The 20,729-nt window shown below is 37.0% G+C and overlaps 1 protein-coding gene across 1 annotated transcript in view; it reads left to right on the top strand.

The window, feature by feature from the left end:
• The window catches only part of LOC140156568 (rho guanine nucleotide exchange factor TIAM1-like), a 128,312-nt gene that overhangs the window by 63,623 nt on the left and 43,960 nt on the right, over nt 1-20,729 (top strand). The window contains exons 4-12 of the mRNA XM_072179508.1: nt 892-1,153; nt 2,536-3,166; nt 3,203-3,578; nt 9,865-10,036; nt 11,583-11,669; nt 12,480-12,626; nt 17,307-17,401; nt 19,518-19,598; nt 19,911-20,171. Coding sequence (XP_072035609.1) covers nt 892-1,153; nt 2,536-3,166; nt 3,203-3,578; nt 9,865-10,036; nt 11,583-11,669; nt 12,480-12,626; nt 17,307-17,401; nt 19,518-19,598; nt 19,911-20,171 — 2,112 coding nt within the window. The remainder of the gene's footprint in view (nt 1-891; nt 1,154-2,535; nt 3,167-3,202; nt 3,579-9,864; nt 10,037-11,582; nt 11,670-12,479; nt 12,627-17,306; nt 17,402-19,517; nt 19,599-19,910; nt 20,172-20,729) is intronic.

Raw genomic sequence — 20,729 nt, 5'->3', positions numbered from 1 at the left:
TTCAATGCTCCATTGGGCTATTCCAGTTAAATTTCACACAGGTGAAGCAGATTGCATATGGAGTCACCCCTTTAAGCAACCCCATTTGAAATTCTCACCCCCTGTGTTTGAGATTAAGGACTTGTCTTCCATAAGGGGTGTATGGATTTCAACTGGAATAACCCAGTAATTCTTAGTTTTCTTGTTATATCCTTTACTTGGCATGTTTTCAATTTTAATTCAATTTTTAGACAATTTGCATGATTACATTTTTGTTGTATTATGATATTGTTTAAATGAAAGTCAACTTGTATAACTAGCACTAGTATCATCAATTAATTCAGATTTACTTGCGATTCTACATCAATTGAGCTCAAAATCTTCCTACACATTGTAATGACCATCCCACGCCAGAGAAAATATCTCACCCTTCCCAGAATCCTTTGTAACATGACGCATCACCTCATTACAGCAAATGACACTCCTATTACTTTGTACAGGTTCACTTTGTTTTCATTTTGAGAATAGACTGACTGAACATGGTTCGATAGTCAAGAAATAACATAGTTTGCAAGATCTGGATACACTATGTTTATTGAGGTACTTTTTGTCACTATCGACCCATGTTGCTCCATATAGTAAATCAGTACAGAAAATTGAAATAGAAGAAATGCATTGTGGGAAGTGTAAGATATCTTCTCTGCATTTGAATATGTTTGTTTCTACTGTGAATTATTTAGTATTTAAAAGATCTATTTTCTTTGCATATTTCAATGTTTGTCTGGAAGAATCTGCCTGGAGACTAAGCTATTCAATTTCCTATACACATGAATATTACTGTGCGCTATCCTTCCATTCAAAGTTTTATCTACTGTTATTCACAATTCTATTCGTCTTTCTGTATTATTCCAGCCTACAGATAACCCCAAGTTAAAACGTTCCAACTCGTCCGGCTGTCTGAGTAAAAGTACAGAAGTTCCAGCGCCATCAGCATTAGTGTACAACCCTCAGTCATGCCAGTCAGCTAGCCAAGACCATCTTGACTTCAGTGATGATGATGATGAGTTACCTGCAACCAATATAGATGATATCACTGTGGGTGATGAGTATTTCTCAGGTTCAGATGATACACCAATATGTACTAGCACACCAACAGGATCTACAGAGTTAAGAAGTAAGTGATTAATAGATGGGCTATTCCATTTAAAATCAACATTCCCCTTACGGAAGATTTAACTAAAGTGTTCCTCAGAGGGAGTAAGAATTTTGAATACAATAGACAATTGGGTAACTTACATTTGAAATACTCACTCCAGTTGTGGAAGATATAGGGAAAGCCATAATACAGAGGGAGTATGAGATTCAAAATTATTAACCCTGATCAATTGCATTTGAAAAACATATTCTCTATGTGAAACATATTTCCAAAATCTTCTACAGGGGTAGTGTGGATTTCAACTGGAATAGCCCAATGTACGATTTCAGTCAAATTTTAATTTACAGGATCACTCAAAGTGGGAAATTTTGAATATTGTTTGTATGTATCTTTAAAAGTAATGATGATAAATACATACAACTATACATTTTCAGAAAGGAAATAATACAAGGAATCCAACTAGCATGACAGATTTTTCTGAAGTGCCAAATTTGATTTTCCATTCCAAATTCACCAGCATAAATAGCGTGAGAATACACACAAGAAACTGCACGTGTATGCATGTATGATAAGCGATATCGCCAGATCTGAACGTGCGTCAGCTGAATTTGAGTACGATTAGTGGGCACAGGGCGCAGTGGGCGCATTAACCATCCATTTGTTACCAAAATGAATAACATGTAATTTGCACTTACCCACTTCTGGCACTGAGCAGTCGATAAGCGTGCACCCGTCACACATTATGCAATGCGCAACTAGTGTAAGTACCTGCCCTGCACCCAACAGCATGCATGCCATTCTATATCATTACATGATGTTATGAGTCTTTTGCCAATTATAAGCCGAACAAACTTTAGATCAGTTATTTGAGTAAGTTTACTACCTGCATGTATAATTTACAACACAGGAAAGCATCATGTATAGATGACTTGGCTCATATTATGTTTCATGTATTCTGATAATGTGACAAGATAACATACAATGGGTTATTCCAGTTGAAATCCATACACCCCCTGTGGAAGACATGACCTTAATCTCCCACACAGGGGGTGTGACTTTCAGATGGAACCACCCATTCAGTGTCGTCTGCTCCAAAATAGGTTATTCCAATTGAAATCTATACACCCCGTATGGAAGACATGACCTTAATCTCCCATACAGGAGGTGTGAATTTCAAATGGGGTTACCTGAATGGGCGATTCCATTTTAAATCTATTCCCCTGTGTGAGAGATTAAGGACATGTCTGCCATAGGGCTGTATGGATTTCAATTGTAATAGCCTATGGCTCGTAAAAAATGAAAATAAATGTTGCCAAGCATGATTAAGTTTCAGAAATAAAGTATAAACCTTAAAGAGTTAATGTTTTAAATTAAGAGTTTACTTTCATTTCTCACGATAGGTAAATTTGCGGTTTCTGGAAGTGTACGTCGCAAACTTGTATCAAGAAACAGTGGACAAGACATCAAGTATGCAACCTACTCAGCCAGTCGCAGGTCTATGTTCACAGAATCCTACTATGATAACGTAAACAGCGATGAAGAGGATGACATTAATGCTATGCTGCCCAGTCTGGAGTCAAATGGTAACCATGGTAACTGGAATGAAAGCAACCATTCACATTCCTTAAATAAAAAACAATCCAAAAAGTATAAAGAAACCGATATTGACGCTATCCGTGGTCAGTTGGATTTATTAGGTGACAAAACATTGATGCAGAAACAGGAAAAGTTGAACTCGCCAAGAATTAACTCACCAAAACGAACTCTATCGAAGAGAAGTGAAGCAGGCTCAGTAGCCAGCAGTAGTCAAAGTTCAAACACCCCGCAACAGGCCAAAGTTGTTATGGAACAAGGTGTTCTAAAAAGTGCCAAGTTTGTTGAGGAAAACAGTTCCCATTTTGGGTTGGCCAATGCCGGTAAAGTGCCACACAGCAACGATTCTCTGCACGAAAACAGGAACTCAGCTTGTCAGGAATATGATATGGAAATACGAGACCCAGGACTTACACCGACAGTCAAGCTACATACTCTGTGACGGATGCAAACGATCCAATTAGCGCAATAAGAAAACAACAAGTCTTTATGCGGTGGACCCATTGCTTTACCGCCTGCAGAATCTGATCGTAACAACTCAAGAAACTCTGATCAGTCTAATGAATTAGTTCAAGCTTATGAAAATGAACTGAAATTACAGGCCCTGAGCGAAAACTGTGATAGCGGTTTTGATGGTATGGGGCCAGAAAGTGAAACACTCACAACAAGATCTGCCTCTAGTGGGCAGCCATCTTTGAACCCAAAGATGCGCAAGCGCTGGAATACTGGCAGCGACAGTGGTAGTAGTTCCGGCGTGAGGGGTGATGGAGGAACTTTGAACTCTAGTGAAGGGAGGTATTCAGCACATATGGATATAAATTTCTTTGAAGGGAAACAGTTTGAAGATGAGGTAAGCTTTGCAAATATGAACCATAATTTTGACCCCCTAGCTCACTAAATAAATAGCATGGCTTTCTGAACTTTTCCGATCTTGACTTGAAATGGTCTATGGCATAGTTCACCCAGATAGTTCTGTTATATTTTTATTTCTAAAAATTTGACTTCCAAATTGTCAAGTATTAATTTTTGTACCCAACGCATTAAAAAATTGGAAGATGTGCTTGCCCTTATTCAAACTCCTCACTACCCTTCATTGGTGTAGCGCATAAAAGGAAGGTTGATTCATCTGGTGCCAATCGGAGAATAGTAATCACAGAAAATGGTCAAAAATTACAGTACCTTTTTTCTAGGTGTTGCTAAGACCTAACTTTTGAGACGGTACGTACATTTGAAGGGGCAAAGTTAACCATAAGTCACACTGTTGTACCACCACGTTCAGAAACTCGATGTAACAACATTCATAAAGAATCATGCCCAAGTTTGATTGACAGATGGGGTCTTTGGGTGACAGAGCATGTGCTGGTAATGGGGTCTTTTGGTGACAGCGATGGTGAAAAACGGGGTCTTAATAGCCTGGTCTTTGGGCAACAGAGCATGTGCTGGTAATAGGGTCTTTGGTTGACAACGATGGTGAAAAAGGGGGTCTCCCTATATACGCGTCACCTTCAAAGTGGGAGTGCCCCCTCCCGAATTTTTATTAATCATGTCTTTGATCATAGAGTCATAGGGTGAGGGGGTTGAAAGTTAAGTGCATGTCTCACAATTTCAGTGAAGTGTCCCCCATAGCTTCCAGGAATCATTGCATCAAGTTTCACTAGGATCCACAACATCTATCAGGGCACAGTTCTTTAACCCCAATACATTTGTACATTCATTGAATGATGTTTGAAAATTTGGGTACTAAAATTCATACTCTGCAACTTGAGGTCAAATTTTGCCCTATGATTGTTTAATTGAGGTTATTGAACTATGCCATTGGGATGAGGCCATTGTGGTCCATAATGTTTGACAGTGAGTGAAGGCATCTAGGAGACAAGAACTGTCCACAAGATGAATGTTATAGTCAGTTATAACATTATAAAATGATTAATGAAGAAGTTTATGATATTTATGTTGGTATGGCGATAAATCACTCATCATGGAATCCTAAAATCTGATGGATGTAGTGAGCATACACTATTTATAAATCAACTTATATAGAGTTTATCATCCAAAATGTTAATTGATAGTGCATCTGTTGTCATATATTAGGTTTTGTCTCAATGACCTAGGAAAGGTAAGGGCAGTAAGTTCTAGAGATGTGCTTTAAAAGGGCATTTTGTGATTCACAGTATCATCCCCCCACTTTTCTCAAAAAAAAGTTGAGATTTTTATATCACTGGAAACCTCTAGCTACATAATGTTTATGTACAAAAAATTTCTTGCAGATTAATTCGTTTAGCAAAGATATCGTGAACTTTGAATTTTGTTCTGGTATACCAGAACGAAATTACAACACATTGTCTATGGAGCAGTGTAATACACATAATCATGCATAACTCGCAAAACGCAAAATCAGAATCAACTGAAATTTTGGGAATAAGCTTTTTTCGTGGATATCTACTGTAAAATGTCCTCGGTGAAAATGTCATAAAATGATGATGCTATGATCACGAAATACTCCTTTAAATGAGCATAATTATGTGTGATATTAGTAAAGAAATTGGAACAATATGAAAAAACTATTTTTCAAATTTCCAATACAGAATAAAGGTTAGCATATTTTTACTGTCACCATAATGAGCTATTCCAGATGAAATTCATACACCCTATGGAATCATCCATTCAGATAACCCCATTTGAAATTCACACTCCTTGTGTGGGAAATTAAGTCCTCCATGAATTTCAGCTGGAATAACCCATTTTTTGCTCAAAATGATACATCAAAGCTTTGATTTAAATGTGATTTCAAGGTAAATTTTGTTTAACTGTAACTAAACTTTATAAGATAAACTTGAAGGATTTAGGTAGTCCTTCAATACTATGTGTGTAGATGTGGGACATGTAACAACTACATAGACCATACACTTTGTACATAGAAAGTTTATATATTAAATCAGTTCCTGCAAGCATAAAGCAATATTTACCAAAAGATTTATTGAAACCAATTTCAGGAATCTATAAACCAATAATACAATCCTGGAAAAAACATGTTGGCACACTTTGCTTGCCTTTTGGACCAAAACATCCCCCAATTCAACATTGGACCAAGGCACCAAGCCATATTGTCAACAGATCTGTGAGACCCTCCAACATTGCAAGGTGGGGAGTGGGAAAGGGTGGGATACAGGGGGAGTCTGTACTTGCATGTATCAATTCCCTCTCCAATTTTGATCAGGCATGCATTTCAATTGTATAGTACAAGTGTGCCAACTATTTTTTTCAAGATTGTAGGTATATTTGTAGTCATCTGAATGCATTTGACATATTTCTTTCAAATATGGTTACTAGACTATAACATGTCAATACATTAGAAAACAAAATATAAGATATCTGATCAGTTTCAGTAGATGTCTGCATAGCATGTCTGCAACACCCATCCATAACATTCTCATCTATCAGGGCACAGTTCTTTAACCCCAATACATTTGTACATTCATTGAATGACCTTTGAAAATTTGGGTACAAAACTCATACTCTACAACTTGAGGTCAAATTTGCACTATGATTGTTTATTTGAAATTATTGAACTATGCCACTGGAATGAGGCTGAAACATAAAAGCCAACATAGATCTGATAAAGTATAATGTCTTGGCTTTGCAAATTTCTGCTTCCTTACAAATTTAGCCATGTCTTGCACCCCCTGGTACATAGTACTGTGGTTTAACCTTTTGAGCATACAAGATGACAGACATTTCCAAATTCATTAAGTCAAATTTGTATTTATCTTATTTTAGCATAAATTTTGACTTCTTGCAAATGTCTGTAACCATAGTCACTTTTTATTTTTTGAGGTCTTGATTTGAAAATGGGGTTTGTTACATTCAAAAGCATGTTTTGATCCAGGGTCTTAATTGTTCCTGATGTTGTACGTGGTAAACAGGCAAGTTGTGCAGAAAGTGTTAAAAATCTGCATGACGTGGAAATGCACTAATAGGACATTGAACCGCCAGTGTTCTTTGTGGAGCTCATATTTGAGGTAGAAATAGTCTGCCCCAGAAATAGACACAGCTATATCACTAGGATCCACTACATGCTCATCTATCAGGCCACAGTTCTTTAAGCCCAATACATTTGTACATTCATTGAATGACCTTTGATTTTGGTACAAAAACTCGTACTCTGCAAGTTGAGGTCAAATTTTACACTATGATTGTTTAATTGAGGTTATTGTACTATGCCATTGGGATGAGGACATTATGGTCCATATGTGTATTATGGGATCTGCTGTAAGCATGAAATGTTCGCATGAAAATTTCACAAATTTTGCAAGTGCAGTTAATCCGCGAAAATTTCATGTACACAAATCAGTTTTTTCTTCCTAAAGGCCTTTAAGAAAATGTAGAAATTTGCAAAAATTCATGTTGAAGAAACATGGGTTCTCTCCCCGGGTTTTCTCCTAAACATGAAATTTTAATGCAGCAGAAATATCATGCTTTACAGCAAGTCCGAGGATCTAATTATGTCAAGTGTTCTCAATAATATCTTCTCAAAGTGCTCAACTACTATGTGTGCACTTTTTGCCTTGGATATAGAGAGTTGTTCAAAAACAAAACTTCTGTGATATGTGGTTTTTGGCCACTCTGCAGCTTTAACGCAATCACCGATCAACTTCAAACTTGGTACGGTGATAGTATATGGTGACCTCATGTGGTGTATAGTTTTGTGGGGGTCACCTTAATTACGAACCGCGTAATTCTAGTTTGTTAAAGACATTTCTTGTTTGCATATTTGCTCAATTGATAGGCAATAATTAAAGGATTATACTGTAATCTCAGCTCCATGTAAAGGGTAAAAAAATTAACTAAATGTGTAGGATAAGTCATTAATATTGTCATTAGGTATTTTTGACTACTTTTTTTTCAATGTCAATGTGCACTGACTGCTCGGGTGCAGATTAAAATTTGTTCAAATGAACATGTAGCTACTTTGAAACTAGAAATAAACTTGTTGACAAAACTCTCTATCATGATTGGCTCGCTCTTCGATTACAAATCAAGACAACAAATCAGAGAGTGCTATTTATGAAACCATGATGCATGTTTTGCAGTACACTCTTACGAAAGAGGGTCACAAGTATAACCTAAGACCGTTCACATGTAGAACCTTAAAAGTTATACAACAAAAAAAAGTTCTGCAAAGTTAAGAAAGAACCATTTTAGACATGAAACAGATTCTGAAAAGCCAGAAAGAACCATTTTAGGATTCTAGCACCTTTCCTAGTACCCTAGCTGTCCTGTTTTTAGAACAGTGTTCGAAATAAGTACTTATCCTCTTGTCCTCTTGTCCAAAAATCACTGGGGACAACCACATTGAGCTATGTACTTATCCCCTGGACAACCACTATATTTTACCTCCAAAAGTATGACACATTATGGGGACAACCAAAATGTATTGAGGACAAGCAGAATTTATGCTTTAGTTATCCTCGGGATAACCTCCACATTTTCCTTATTTCGGACACTGTTTTAGAACCTTATTTTCTAAGAGTATATAATTTCAGACCATGCTGCAAGTCTGGGATGTTTATAGTATCTATGAAATCATGAGTAGCATAAATCGGCAACATGCACGATGGACTACAATAGCCTCATCCCAAAAGCATAGTTCAATAACCTCAATTAAACAATCAGAGTGCAAAATTTGACCTCATGTTGCAGAGTATCAGTTTTTGTACTCAAATATTCAAAGGTCATTCATTGAATAAGCAAATGTATTGGGGTTATAGAACTGAGCCCTGATAGATGAGCATGTTGTGGATCCTAGTGATGCACGATTGAGTAGCGTTGACCTGTAGGGAATTTGTATGTCTTGAGGGTGTTATCAAACGGACTGTAAATATCTCACGATGGCCGGCTATAAATTGTCCCATCAGTATCAGGGTGCTAAACACAGGATGTATGCGTGTTAGATGCGGTTACATGTTACTCAACGTATGGATATGTGTGATAACGGATCATTGGGGATTTTTAAAGGGGCATTTCCTGATCATGACTTGATGTCACAAAAGTTGGTTTTGAATTACGTGTTGATTCCTCATATAAATCCTTGGGGTGTCACTTCTTTAAAAGTTGGCCCCCCATATTTTTTGGCAAAATCGGCGTACTTTTGACAATTTTTGGGTCCTATTACAGCTTTCCCCCAAAGTGACATGCATTAACATTATGGACCACAATGGCCTCATCCCAGTGGCATGGTTCAATAACCTCAATTAAACAATCAAAGTGCGAAATTTGACCTCAAGTTGCAGGGTATGAGTTTTTATACCCAAATTTTCAAAGGTCATTCAATGAATATACAAATGAATTGGGGTTAAAGAACTGTGCCCTGATTAGATGAGCATGTTGTGGATCCTACTGTGATGATATCGTCACTGGCAATAAATTGTGATTTTCTTTGTTTGACCAATAAGTTGTTTGGGTCAAAATCAAATGGGAACGTATCTGACCAGCAAAATCTAAACAAAATACAAATCTATTTTTATGGAAATGTTGCAATATGGCTTTAAGCACACAATTTAAAATATTACATTACAAAGTTTGTCAATGTTAAGATACAGATTCATTTGAAGTGTTCATAATATGCACACAGTGTATTCTTATAGTCTGTTTCGTCTCAAGTTGAGAGTAACACCATATTGGATTTTGCAGTAGCAGATTTGAATCTTGTGCGCTAACCTAATCAAGCAGGGCATAATTATACACACGTGCATAGAAAGGCGATTTGTCCTTGTGCTGGTGATATAATCGCGTAAACGCACTGATTCGAATTTGCCAATGCAAAATCCAACATAGCGTTATTCTTGAGATGAGACAAACTATACCAGGATCCACAACATGCTCATCTATTAGGGCACAGTGCTTTAACCCCAATACATCTGTACATTGATTGAATGACCTTTGGAAATTTGGGAACAAAAACTCATCCTCTGCAACTTGAGGTCAAATTTTTCACTATGATTGTTTAATTGAGGTTATTGAACTATGCCATTGGGATGAGGCCCTTGTGGTCCATAGTGCTATAGCAAATGTAGGCAGTACATTTTCACCGAAAAGTAAATTTTAATTACCTTGACATATTTTTAATCTCTTAACAGGAGGAGGGAGAAGAGGATTCTGAAAGTATCAGCTCACATCACACTCAAGGTACATGCTTTCAACAGAGGGGGGCAATCCGCAAAGCAGGATGGCTAACTGTCAAGAGTATGCTGGTTCAGAGAAAGAAGAAAGTAGAGAGAGCTGCAAAAAGGAAATGGAAAGATTATTGGGGTAAGTGATCATGTTGTCTTTTGATGAATCCAACTTTTTTTTGGCCTGGTTACCCACCTTTGCGCAATATTTTTGTAGGACCTGAGAGCACATCAGACACCAAATTGCATTCTGAATAATTATGTGGAATGTCCTTCTGGTATTCTTATTTTGTGAAATTTGCGATAAAATACAAATTTTATGGCACATATTAAAAATGGACATTTTTGACATTTAACAATCCTCAAAGTAAACTTGATAAATCTAATGATATGAACATAAAGTTGCAGATGTTAAAAACCACCAACATGGCCGATGCGGTACGTAACGTTATCGCCTGTTGGATTCCAAATTGAGCTCCTCAAAAATCACAGGAGTGTGATTTTCAAGAGCTCAATCGTGCTCCTCAACAAAACCGGGAGTGTGATTGATGGAGCTCCACCAAATTCTAAACATGAAGGGATGTATAGGGTCTTGCACTTTTAATAAAATGGCTGTTTGCCAAACACAAGGAGGAACTTCTTTGTGTTTGGCAAACGGCCATTCTATTAAAAGTCGTCAAGGATGCAATAAGATAGCACATCAGCTGGTCTATAAATTCCCCACAAATTGTAACATTATGATATTTAATAACCTATTCCTCTACATGAAAGATGAGTATTTAGTGTTGTCTGTTCCTGATTTGTGTAAGTTGAGGAAAAGTTCATAGCCGGTTCAGCTGAAGGAAGTGCTTCATCAATGATTGCATGATCATGTATCAGTATCGTTATTATATTGGCCCATTTACCTGCTATGAATGTTATGTATCCCTAATATTACATCATATTCTTAGTCAGTGGCTGTTATTTAGCTTGTAATTTTGTAAACGATGAATTTCACTGGTTTCTGCATGTCGTCTATCACACGTTAGATGTCAGCAACCACATCGTTGCGGAAGATGCTTGTTGAAGTGCGATTATGTAGCACGTTCTAGAGCATAATACAGGAACGAGATTGCAGTATGCGCAACTAAAACAATATAATAATAATAATGTGAATTTTTTATGCGCACATCTCCACCAAATCAATGGCGCTCAAGGCGCCATACATAGATTAACTTAAACTACAAAATAAAAATTAATTTACATTACAACTTAATCTACACATGAACAACAATCAATAGGTGAACAAAATATGGTGATGCACATCAGTAAAATGCTTCTTTCATTAAGTGAGTTTTTAAAGAACTTTTAAACTGTGTTAAAGATGTACTTAGTTTAATGTGGGTTGGCAGAGTATTCCAGAGACGTGGTGAAGCAATGGAAAAAGCCCTATCCCCCCATGAATGTTTTGAGCGGGGTTCGCAGAGAAGCGATTTGTCACTAGAACGGAGCATACGAGGAGGGTTATATGGTTGGAGGAGACATTTGATACATTCTGGTGCAAGATCATTTAAACAAGTTTGGTTCATTTTAGAAAGTAGTGCCGGCATCCAATACTCAAAATATTGGACCTGTCTGTTTTCTATCACATGGTAAAGGATAGTAAAAACAGATATTCTTATTGTTATTCTCTAATTATTTTTCAGTGTGTTTGAAGGGTACCATGTTATTATTTTACCACTGCGATGAGAAGAACGCTCCCGATGATACATCAGAACCACGTCACGTACTAGGTAAGATATTTCAACTAAATGCGTTTCCTGTTTTAATACCAATCTGGATAACACAATGGGATTGATTCTAGATCAATCTGGTTTTGGGAGATACAGGATATGATAATGTCACTATGATCCACAACATGCTCATCTATCAGGGGAAGAGTTCTTAAACCCCAATACACTTGTACATTCATTGAATGACCTTTGAAGATTTGGGTACAAAAACTCATACTCTGCAACTTGAGGTCAAATTTTGCACTATGATTATGTAATTGAGGTTATTGGACTATGCCATTGGGATGAGGCTCTTGTGGTCCATAGTGTATGTTACAGGACCTGTTGAACAGGGGCAAGTAAATGGGCTCCCGGAATGGACTACCCCAGTTGAAATCCATACACTCCCTATGGAAGACATTACTTTAATCTTCAACGCAAGCAGTGTGAATTTCAAACTGGGGTTAACTGAATGCGTGACTCCATTTGAAATCTACACCCCATTTGTGGGAGATTAAAGCCACTGGATCAAACAAGATTCAAATCAAAAGAGTTTAATTGTACCCTACATTTTTGAAGTTGAGGTGCAACATTGTTTGAAAATTGGGAGTATGAGGTGCAATAGAATGCTTATTGTGTAAAATGTTGCATTGCAATTTTGCACCCACTTTAAAAGTTGTATCACAAAAGGTGAACTTTTGGAGTGCAAATTGGGGTACCCTACAGCTTAATTCAAGGTCTGTCCACTTGATGATTATGAATCAAGAGAATGAATTTCACCATTTCAAAATCATCATAACCAATTCTGTTTCATTCTCTCTCTCTATCCAGTGGTAGAAGGCAGCGTAGCTCAAGCAGTACCAGAGCATACCAAACGTGATTTTATCTTCTGTTTGAGTACAGCATTTGGTGATGCATATCTCCTACAGGCCACTACACAAATAGAACTGGAAAACTGGATCACAGCTATACATTCTGGTAAGCTTGGTTTATTTTCATTCAGTGGCATAGCCAGGAGTTTTTCAGAGGGGGGCTAGGGTGGGTAAAGCATAGCTAGGAGTTTCACAGGGGACAAGGGGTGAGTAAGGCATAGCTAGGTGTTTTTCAGAGGGGGATAAAAGGGGCAGGGGGTGGGTAAGGCATAGTGAGGAGATTTTCAGAGGGGGCAAGGGTGAGTAAGCAGTAAGCACAGTAAGGTGTAGCCAGGAGTTTTTCAGAGGTGGAAAAGAGGTGGATAACGCAACTTTCAAGGGGAAACTTTAAAGAAAATTGTCAAAAATGTGCTAAAAAGTAACAAAAATCATAAAATCTTAAATACCAGGGTGGCTAGCAATCCACAGAGTGGAGACAGGGAAGCCTCCCCCTTGGATATGCCACTGATTTCATAATAATAAGCGATTTCAAATCCCCTTTGAAAATGGACCCAAACCTATAATCATGCAGTTTTCAATCCATTTATATTTTGCCAGCCCATATCATCACAAACAAGTTTGCAGAGTGCACGATACTCTGATCCTCATATATAATTTTATTTAATTATTGTAGCCAGACAGCAATTCCAATGTAATAGGAGTTGTAACAAATTAAATAGACAATTTAGTAAGCAACAAAGATGAAATGTTGCAATCAACAGTTGCTAAATCAAGGGTGTCAGACGACGCTCCAGGCATCTAATACAGACAAATCTTGCCCTGACTGTCTACACGAACATTATGAATCTAGGTTAATGTGGGCCAAGGAGATCCAGATCTGGGGTTCATTTCACTAAACTTTTAACCTTTCTTAACTCAAGTAAACGTTCGTAAAGTTACGAATACCTAATACTAGACGTAATTTTAAAGGGTCCCTGTAGGAAATCCCTATTGCTTACGAAGGGTACTGTTCACAAATAGTACTGTTCGTCGTTAAGTTAGGAACGATTTAGTGACTTACAAGCTTCATAAAGTTAGTGAAATGGAATCCATGCAGATATGCTATACAGCCCTGGTTTTGGCACTCGTCACACAAACATTTATATGAATCCAGGTCAATGCGGGCCAATGAGATCCAGATCTGATATGCTATAGAGCCCTAGTTAGGCACTCATCATAATGACGTAATTATGAATCTAGTTCGATGTAGACCACTGATATCTATAGTCTGTCCACTATAAGATGGTATTTGACCTTTGAAAAGTACATGGGTCCGCAGGGGTGACAAAGATGGTATACAATACTTTTAGAAAATGTGTGGTATCTTTAGTGAATGTTGCCACAACTTGAACATGTCCATTTGTGGAACAAAATTATTGACATTTAAGTGATAAAAATAACTGGGTCATGCGATAGATCTGTTATGCAACACAGACTTGCTTTTGTTGCTATGAAAATAGCTTTTACTATTTGGCTTTCTTGTGACAAAATTTGAAAAGGAATTTATGCATTCTGACTGATTTGGATCAAAAGTGTTGTGTGGACAAACAGTATTTTGATAAACTCTTCATCACCATGACAATCACACTATCCCAAGGTCACTTTTGTCTGCTCCATCCAATACTGTGAAAGAGTTTATATTATTTAGTTAAAAGAATCTAAACAAGAAACAAAACTGGAAGTTGCTTCATTAAAAATACATAAAGAGATCAATTTATTAAGAGGGCTTTGTGAAATCAACTTTTACTTTTGCAATATGGCAATTAAAACTAATGGGAGAGACAGACAATTTATTTTAAGCATTTAACTGTATTTACTTAATGCTTTGCGTGCTAGCCATGCGCAAAGTTGAAGTTTTGAAATATTTTCTCAAAATATCAAGAGCTATCTTAACAACTACTGAATCAATACTAGGCTTGTTTGTACTCATTTTAATGCATTTTTCATGCTGATTCCAAATATGGTCATGAAAATTTACATTTCTGAAATTTTTGAATTTTTAAATTTTTTTTGAAACATGTCGTCTGCAGTCGACACTCGCGTGAAGAGAGTTAAAGGTGTAATGTTTAAGAAGAGGAAGTGTTCTAACTTGATGGCATTGTTTTAATATCCTGCCTAGCGCTGTAGGCTCGGGTATATGGCGTGTGAATTAATAGATAAGGAAAGATATGTGTGATTGTAAAAAGGGAGTATATGCACCATAGCTGCTGTAGCATTAAATGAAATATCCAAGGGGGTACAAATGACCATACAGGTGTAACAATGGCTTTGTGTAGTTCAGATTTGGTATAAAAATGTGTCTTGTTTTTTAATGTCCCATTTTCACATAACTGCAACCCAAATTTAAAAACAAAATTTTGCAAAATTGTGTTAAATTTGGTTAAAAATTTGGGCCTCCAGTATAAAAATGTGTCACATTTCCTACACTATGGACCACAATGGGCTCATCCCAATGGCATAGTTCAATAACCTCAATTAAACAGTCATAGTGCGAAATTTGACCTGAAGTTGCAGAGTATTAGGTTTTGTACCCAAATGTTCTAAGGTCATTCAATGAATGTACAACTGTATTGGTGTTAAAGAACTGTGTCCTGATAAATGAGCATGTTTTGGATCCTAGTGCTATCCAAACCAAACTTGAGAGTACCATCCCTCCCCCAAAAAATGTTCATTATGAGCAGTTTGAACAATCAAATTAGATCAATCTGTCAGCCATTTTTAATTAAGTATCAGGGTCTATGCGTGGGTTCCGTTCAACGTTCAAAATAAGCCAAGATTTGCGTGCCCTTAATCAATTGTCACCGGCCCAAATTCAAATTGAACATTTTTTTCTTTTTCAAATTGAACAATTCTAATGTCACGCTGGTCCACATTATGTGACACTTTGTAAAAATTCATACACTATGGACCACAATGGCCTCATCCCATATGGCATAGTTCAATAACCTCAATTAAACAATCATGGTGCAAAATTTGACCTGAAGTTGCAGAGTATTAGGTTTTGTACCCAAATGTTCTAAGGTCATTCAATGAATGTACAACTGTATTGGTGTTAAAGAACTGTGTCCTGATAAATGAGCATGTTTTGGATCCTAGTGCTATCCAAACCAAACTTGAGAGTACCATCCCTCCCCCAAAAAATGTTCATTATGAGCAGTTTGAACAATCAAATTAGATCAATCTGTCAGCCATTTTTAATTAAGTATCAGGGTCTATGCGTGGGTTCCGTTCAACGTTCAAAATAAGCCAAGATTTGCGTGCCCTTAATCAATTGTCACCGGCCCAAATTCAAATTGAACATTTTTTTCTTTTTCAAATTGAACAATTCTAATGTCACGCTGGTCCACATTATGTGACACTTTGTAAAAATTCATACACTATGGACCACAATGGCCTCATCCCATATGGCATAGTTCAATAACCTCAATTAAACAATCATGGTGCAAAATTTGACCTCAAGTTGCAGAGTATTACTTTTTGTACCCAAAATCTTCAAAGGTCATTCAATGAATGTACAAATGTATTGGGGTCAAAGAACTGTGCCCCTGATAGATGAGTATGTTGTGGATCCTAATGATACTTGCAAATCAACAAGGCTATGCCATGAATATTGATGTTGACATGGTTGAAGTCAGTACTGAGTCTATTTTGCTGACTTTAGTGACAAAATTTCATGGGACTATGTGATCTCCCAGGGTAGCATATTTGCATGCTTTCAGTAATTTCATAGGTGTTTGTTTCAAGGGCCCACCTTGTTTCATATTAGTTTTGGTTTGGTGAAGCAAGAAAATATGTTCAATTGTAAATCAATCAAACCACAAAATGTAGTATATTGGGAGAGCAATTTTTTGAGTTCCTGAAATTTTTATTCTATGTCTAAGATGCAATAGCTGCCCTACAGATAATTTAATCATTCCTGCATTCTATATTTTATACATATAACACCTGACAGCTATTGTAGATAGGCCTCTCTTGCTCCAAACCCCCAGTATGTATCAACAAGATCTATTTCTATCTGCAATAGCTGCCCTATAGACAATTTGACCATTTCTGCATTCTATATTGTACACATATGACACCTGGCAGCTATTGCAGATAGGTCTTTCTTGCTCTAAACATAATGCTATCGTTTTATCAGGATTCTAAGGGGAATAATCACAGTTCAAGTTCAATGAATTGTCTGGCTCCAAGTTGAAAAGTTTGTCAAGTTTACAGACAGTTATTAATCATATGAGAACTACCTGCCGATTGGCCAAAATGAATATTGTGTCCAATTTTGATCCAATCAAGGAGGGTATTAATAAGATCATCTGCAAATGCAAGTTTGACCATAAATAGTTTAAAGCCTAGTCATAATTGGCAATTGAAATGAACATTTCAAGTTATCAACCAATCAGAAATGCTGTTAGATGACCAGGGGGTTAACATGTTAGAGAATCAACAGAAAAAAGAATGGGGGTAGTGATAATGCTTATTTAAGGCCAGTTGGATATGGATACACTTGAAACTTTTATTCATTCCCTAGAAATCTGAAGTTTGAATAGCTAGGATGTTCAAAAGGGTTGAAATATAACTATAGAAGCTTTCATTTCTACTTCTAAAAATTTGAGAATTTGCCTTATTGTTCAGGAATCCCCCCACTACCACTGGTAATTTGTAAACATAGCCATCTAGGCCTGGACAAGTCCTGTATTATAACTTTTATCAACTTGACCATTGTTATTCAATTTTTGTGTCTTATTGGCAGCTTGCTCATCCGCATTTGCACGTCAGCATGGGAAAGATGATACATTACGTCTACTGAAGACAGAAGTCACCAAGCTGGAATCACAGATAGATTCTGTAAGTTTATACATATGTAACCTGCTACCATGAAATGAGTGTGAAGTCGCAAGTTGGTAGTTTTGAGAATCGTGGCTGCTGCAGTGGTGTTCTTTGTTTCACACGCACGGTGATGCACCTGTTCAAGCCAGTAGTATGTCTGAATGTCCTTTGTGAATGCGGGCACAATGAGCCATTCAAGAAGGACATACTGCTAGTACTGGCTTGTACAGGTGCGCAGCCAGGATGTCTTGAAACTACCAACTTGTGACTTTATACTCACTTCGTAGTAGCAGGTCACATATTATCTGATGTGATCAAGCTAAATGAGTCGTTTGTCCCTAATATGGATTTTGAGATATAGTCAATAATAGTATTCAACTTTCTTTGTATTTTATTGTTCTGAGCGATATTAAAATTGTGACCCATCATTATCAAAACCAACCACCTCGTGGCAGAAATGAAAATGGAGATTTAAACACTAGGATAAACTGCTGATTTTTAGCTTTAAAATGACACCTTACTCGTTGAAATCAGATACAGTAAAAATGTTTTATGAGGCAAAAAATAGCTCATATTTCTTTTTATTTTCTTCATATTTTCTCATCTTCTTTCATTGTTATCTGCCAATAAAGGCAGCCACAAAGTGGACGGTTTTGATGTGATGGGTCGCAATTAATTATTTCTCCAGAACCATAAGTCCAATTTGTGAGTTTTCTTCAAAATAAAGCTATATGAAAGTGGTACATTAAATGAAATTGACAACTGAAGTTTGATTTTGCCCAACAAACTGATTCCTTTTGCTTGATCACATCACATTACTATGTTTGTAAGCTACTGAATGTTCCTTTAAAGTTATAAATTTGTTTTGTTTTTGTTAAAGGTCAATTAACTCTTATATAACTGCACACAACTTAGTTTGAATTGGTATTTTGAGGTTTCACTATTACACAACTTAGATATTGTGGTTTATGTCCATGTCCGGACACAGTTTTCAGTGACCAGTTTGGTCGAGGTAAATATCCATGACTATCATAGAGCACAATCTGTTGTCCATACTGTTTTCAGTGACCAGTTGCGGTAATCTATGACTATCATAGAGCGTCATCTGGTGTCCATACTGTTTTCAGTGACCAGTGTAGTTGCGGTAATCTATGACTATCATAGAGCCCCATCAGTTGTCCATACAAAGCAAACAAGTTATGGAAGCCATGTTGAAATTTCTGGTCACTTTATCTGTTCAGTGACAGGTCACTATTTACAGCGACTGTGTCCTTGCTAAAGCTTAACTATGATCAATTGTAAAAAATGGGACACTCAAATGTGTAGTTCAAGATCTATTCTACCACATAGACCCCAACGTAACATAGACCCTACATGTTATATCCTATTGAAAATTGAACATCTTCCTTGATATTTAATGCTTGAAACAACAGCTTCAGTGACCCAAAATTACCACTGTTTTTGTCAATTTGAAGCTACTGGCAGAGATGCCAACCCTTCCTATTTAGGCTCCCTATTTTTGTAAACATTTTTGTCCATTTTGACACCCAAATTTGGCAACCTTCTTATTTCTGGCAATTTACGTGCCATTGAAGTTGCATGTAAATTTGAAAACCTCCCTATTTTTTGTTTGATTCCTCCCTATTTTCTGAATGTTAATGTTGACATCTCTGTACTGGGCACAGGACCAGACATATAGTGCCAATATTTGATAGCAAGTGTGTACCGGAAGTTAACAAGCAATTGCATTGCATTTTGGGATACTTCTAGCCCAAGAAGTGTCAAATAATTGTAGGTTCCCAGGGGCGGATCCAGGAATTTCCAATGGGGGGGCATCGAACTAATGCCGCCATGGCGGCGCCCACACTAAGTCAGATGCCACTCTGCAAAAATACACAAAGTCAGGCACGGCTCTGCAACAATTAGGGGGGGAGGCACCCACCCCTAAATCCGCCTCTGGTTCCAAGGGTGGAATCCAGTATTGTAGATGGGGCATTATGTTAATCACTGAATACCATGGCCAAACTGGTCAATGAAAACTGGTCCAGACATAAAAGGCTTTTTATAAAATGTGTGCTTTGATTTCTAGCTATTTCTGGAGACTAATTGTGTGGATTTTTTTTGTTTCTTTTAGGAAAGCAAAATGAAGAAAATGGCTGAACTACAGATAACAGTGGTGAAGGATGTCAAGAACAAACAAGCAATAATCACACAGGTAAATATTGATTCCCTATTGAGAATGCTTGTTGACTGCAGACGACAAGTTTCAAATGTTCTTTACAAATCCATCCAAAAATGTCAGAATTGTACATTGTTATGACCATATTTGGAATCGGCATGAAAAAATGCATTAAAATGAGTACAAACAAGCCTAGTATTGATTCAGAGGCTCTTGTGATAGCTCTTCATTATTTGAGAAAATATCTCAAAACTTGGGCTTTTTATGTATTCATATTATTAACACTCAAATTGCTCTGAAGAATAAATGTTTATAATATACTAAATTAAATTTCTCTCCATTTTCCAGATTTCTCAGTGGGACCAAAATCTTGAGAAATTTCACCTTGAATTATACCGTCTGCGTTGCTACATGGCGTCATTACAAGGCAGCGAGCTCCCTAACCCTAAGGTGCTACTAGCGTGCGTCTCCAAACCAACAAAACACGCCCTCGCTAGACTGGGAATATTTTCGGTCTCATCGTTTCATGCTATAGTCAGTTCTAGAAATCCAGTGCATTTGCAAGGCAGATTTTCAAAGAAGTCATCGAAGAAGCAGAAAAGTGGACTGGTAGGTCTTCTTTTCTCTCTCTCTTCTTTAGAGTTTATCAAAAGAAAAAAACAACTATATGTGTACGTATGTATCAAAAGGATGCACTTGTCACCAGCTACATGTGTTTTTTTTACATAATAGCTATGAATAAATACCAGACTCGCTCAAGTGGAGGTCACTTCAAATCATCTCCAAGTCACATGGTTTAGGAATACAGAGAACATTTAGGGATGATTTGAATTGAGATAAGTCTGGTACTCATTCCATTATTCAAAAACGGGCTATTGCATTACAAATCTGTAAAATGCGTTGGAAGCAGAATTTATTTCTGCGCATTTTGACACCTCATTTGATATGATAGCCCAGAAAACAATAAATCACCGGTCAATTTAATGTAGTGAGGTCCAGATTTTAAAGTTGCATTTACAACAATACTAAACACTCAGATTATCATTACACAGACTTCCTTCCATTATTCTGGATACAAATCAATACAATTTACTGCAACTTTCAAATCTTGGGTAACATTGATTTTTAAATCAAATGTACGCCGTGACGTCAATATTTAGTCAATTG

The sequence above is a fragment of the Amphiura filiformis genome, chromosome 7, assembly GCF_039555335.1.
Source record: "Amphiura filiformis chromosome 7, Afil_fr2py, whole genome shotgun sequence".
Taxonomy (NCBI): Eukaryota; Metazoa; Echinodermata; class Ophiuroidea; order Amphilepidida; family Amphiuridae; genus Amphiura; species Amphiura filiformis.
Note: the sequence above shows the minus strand (reverse complement) of the source record. Positions and strands in the feature narration are given on the sequence as shown.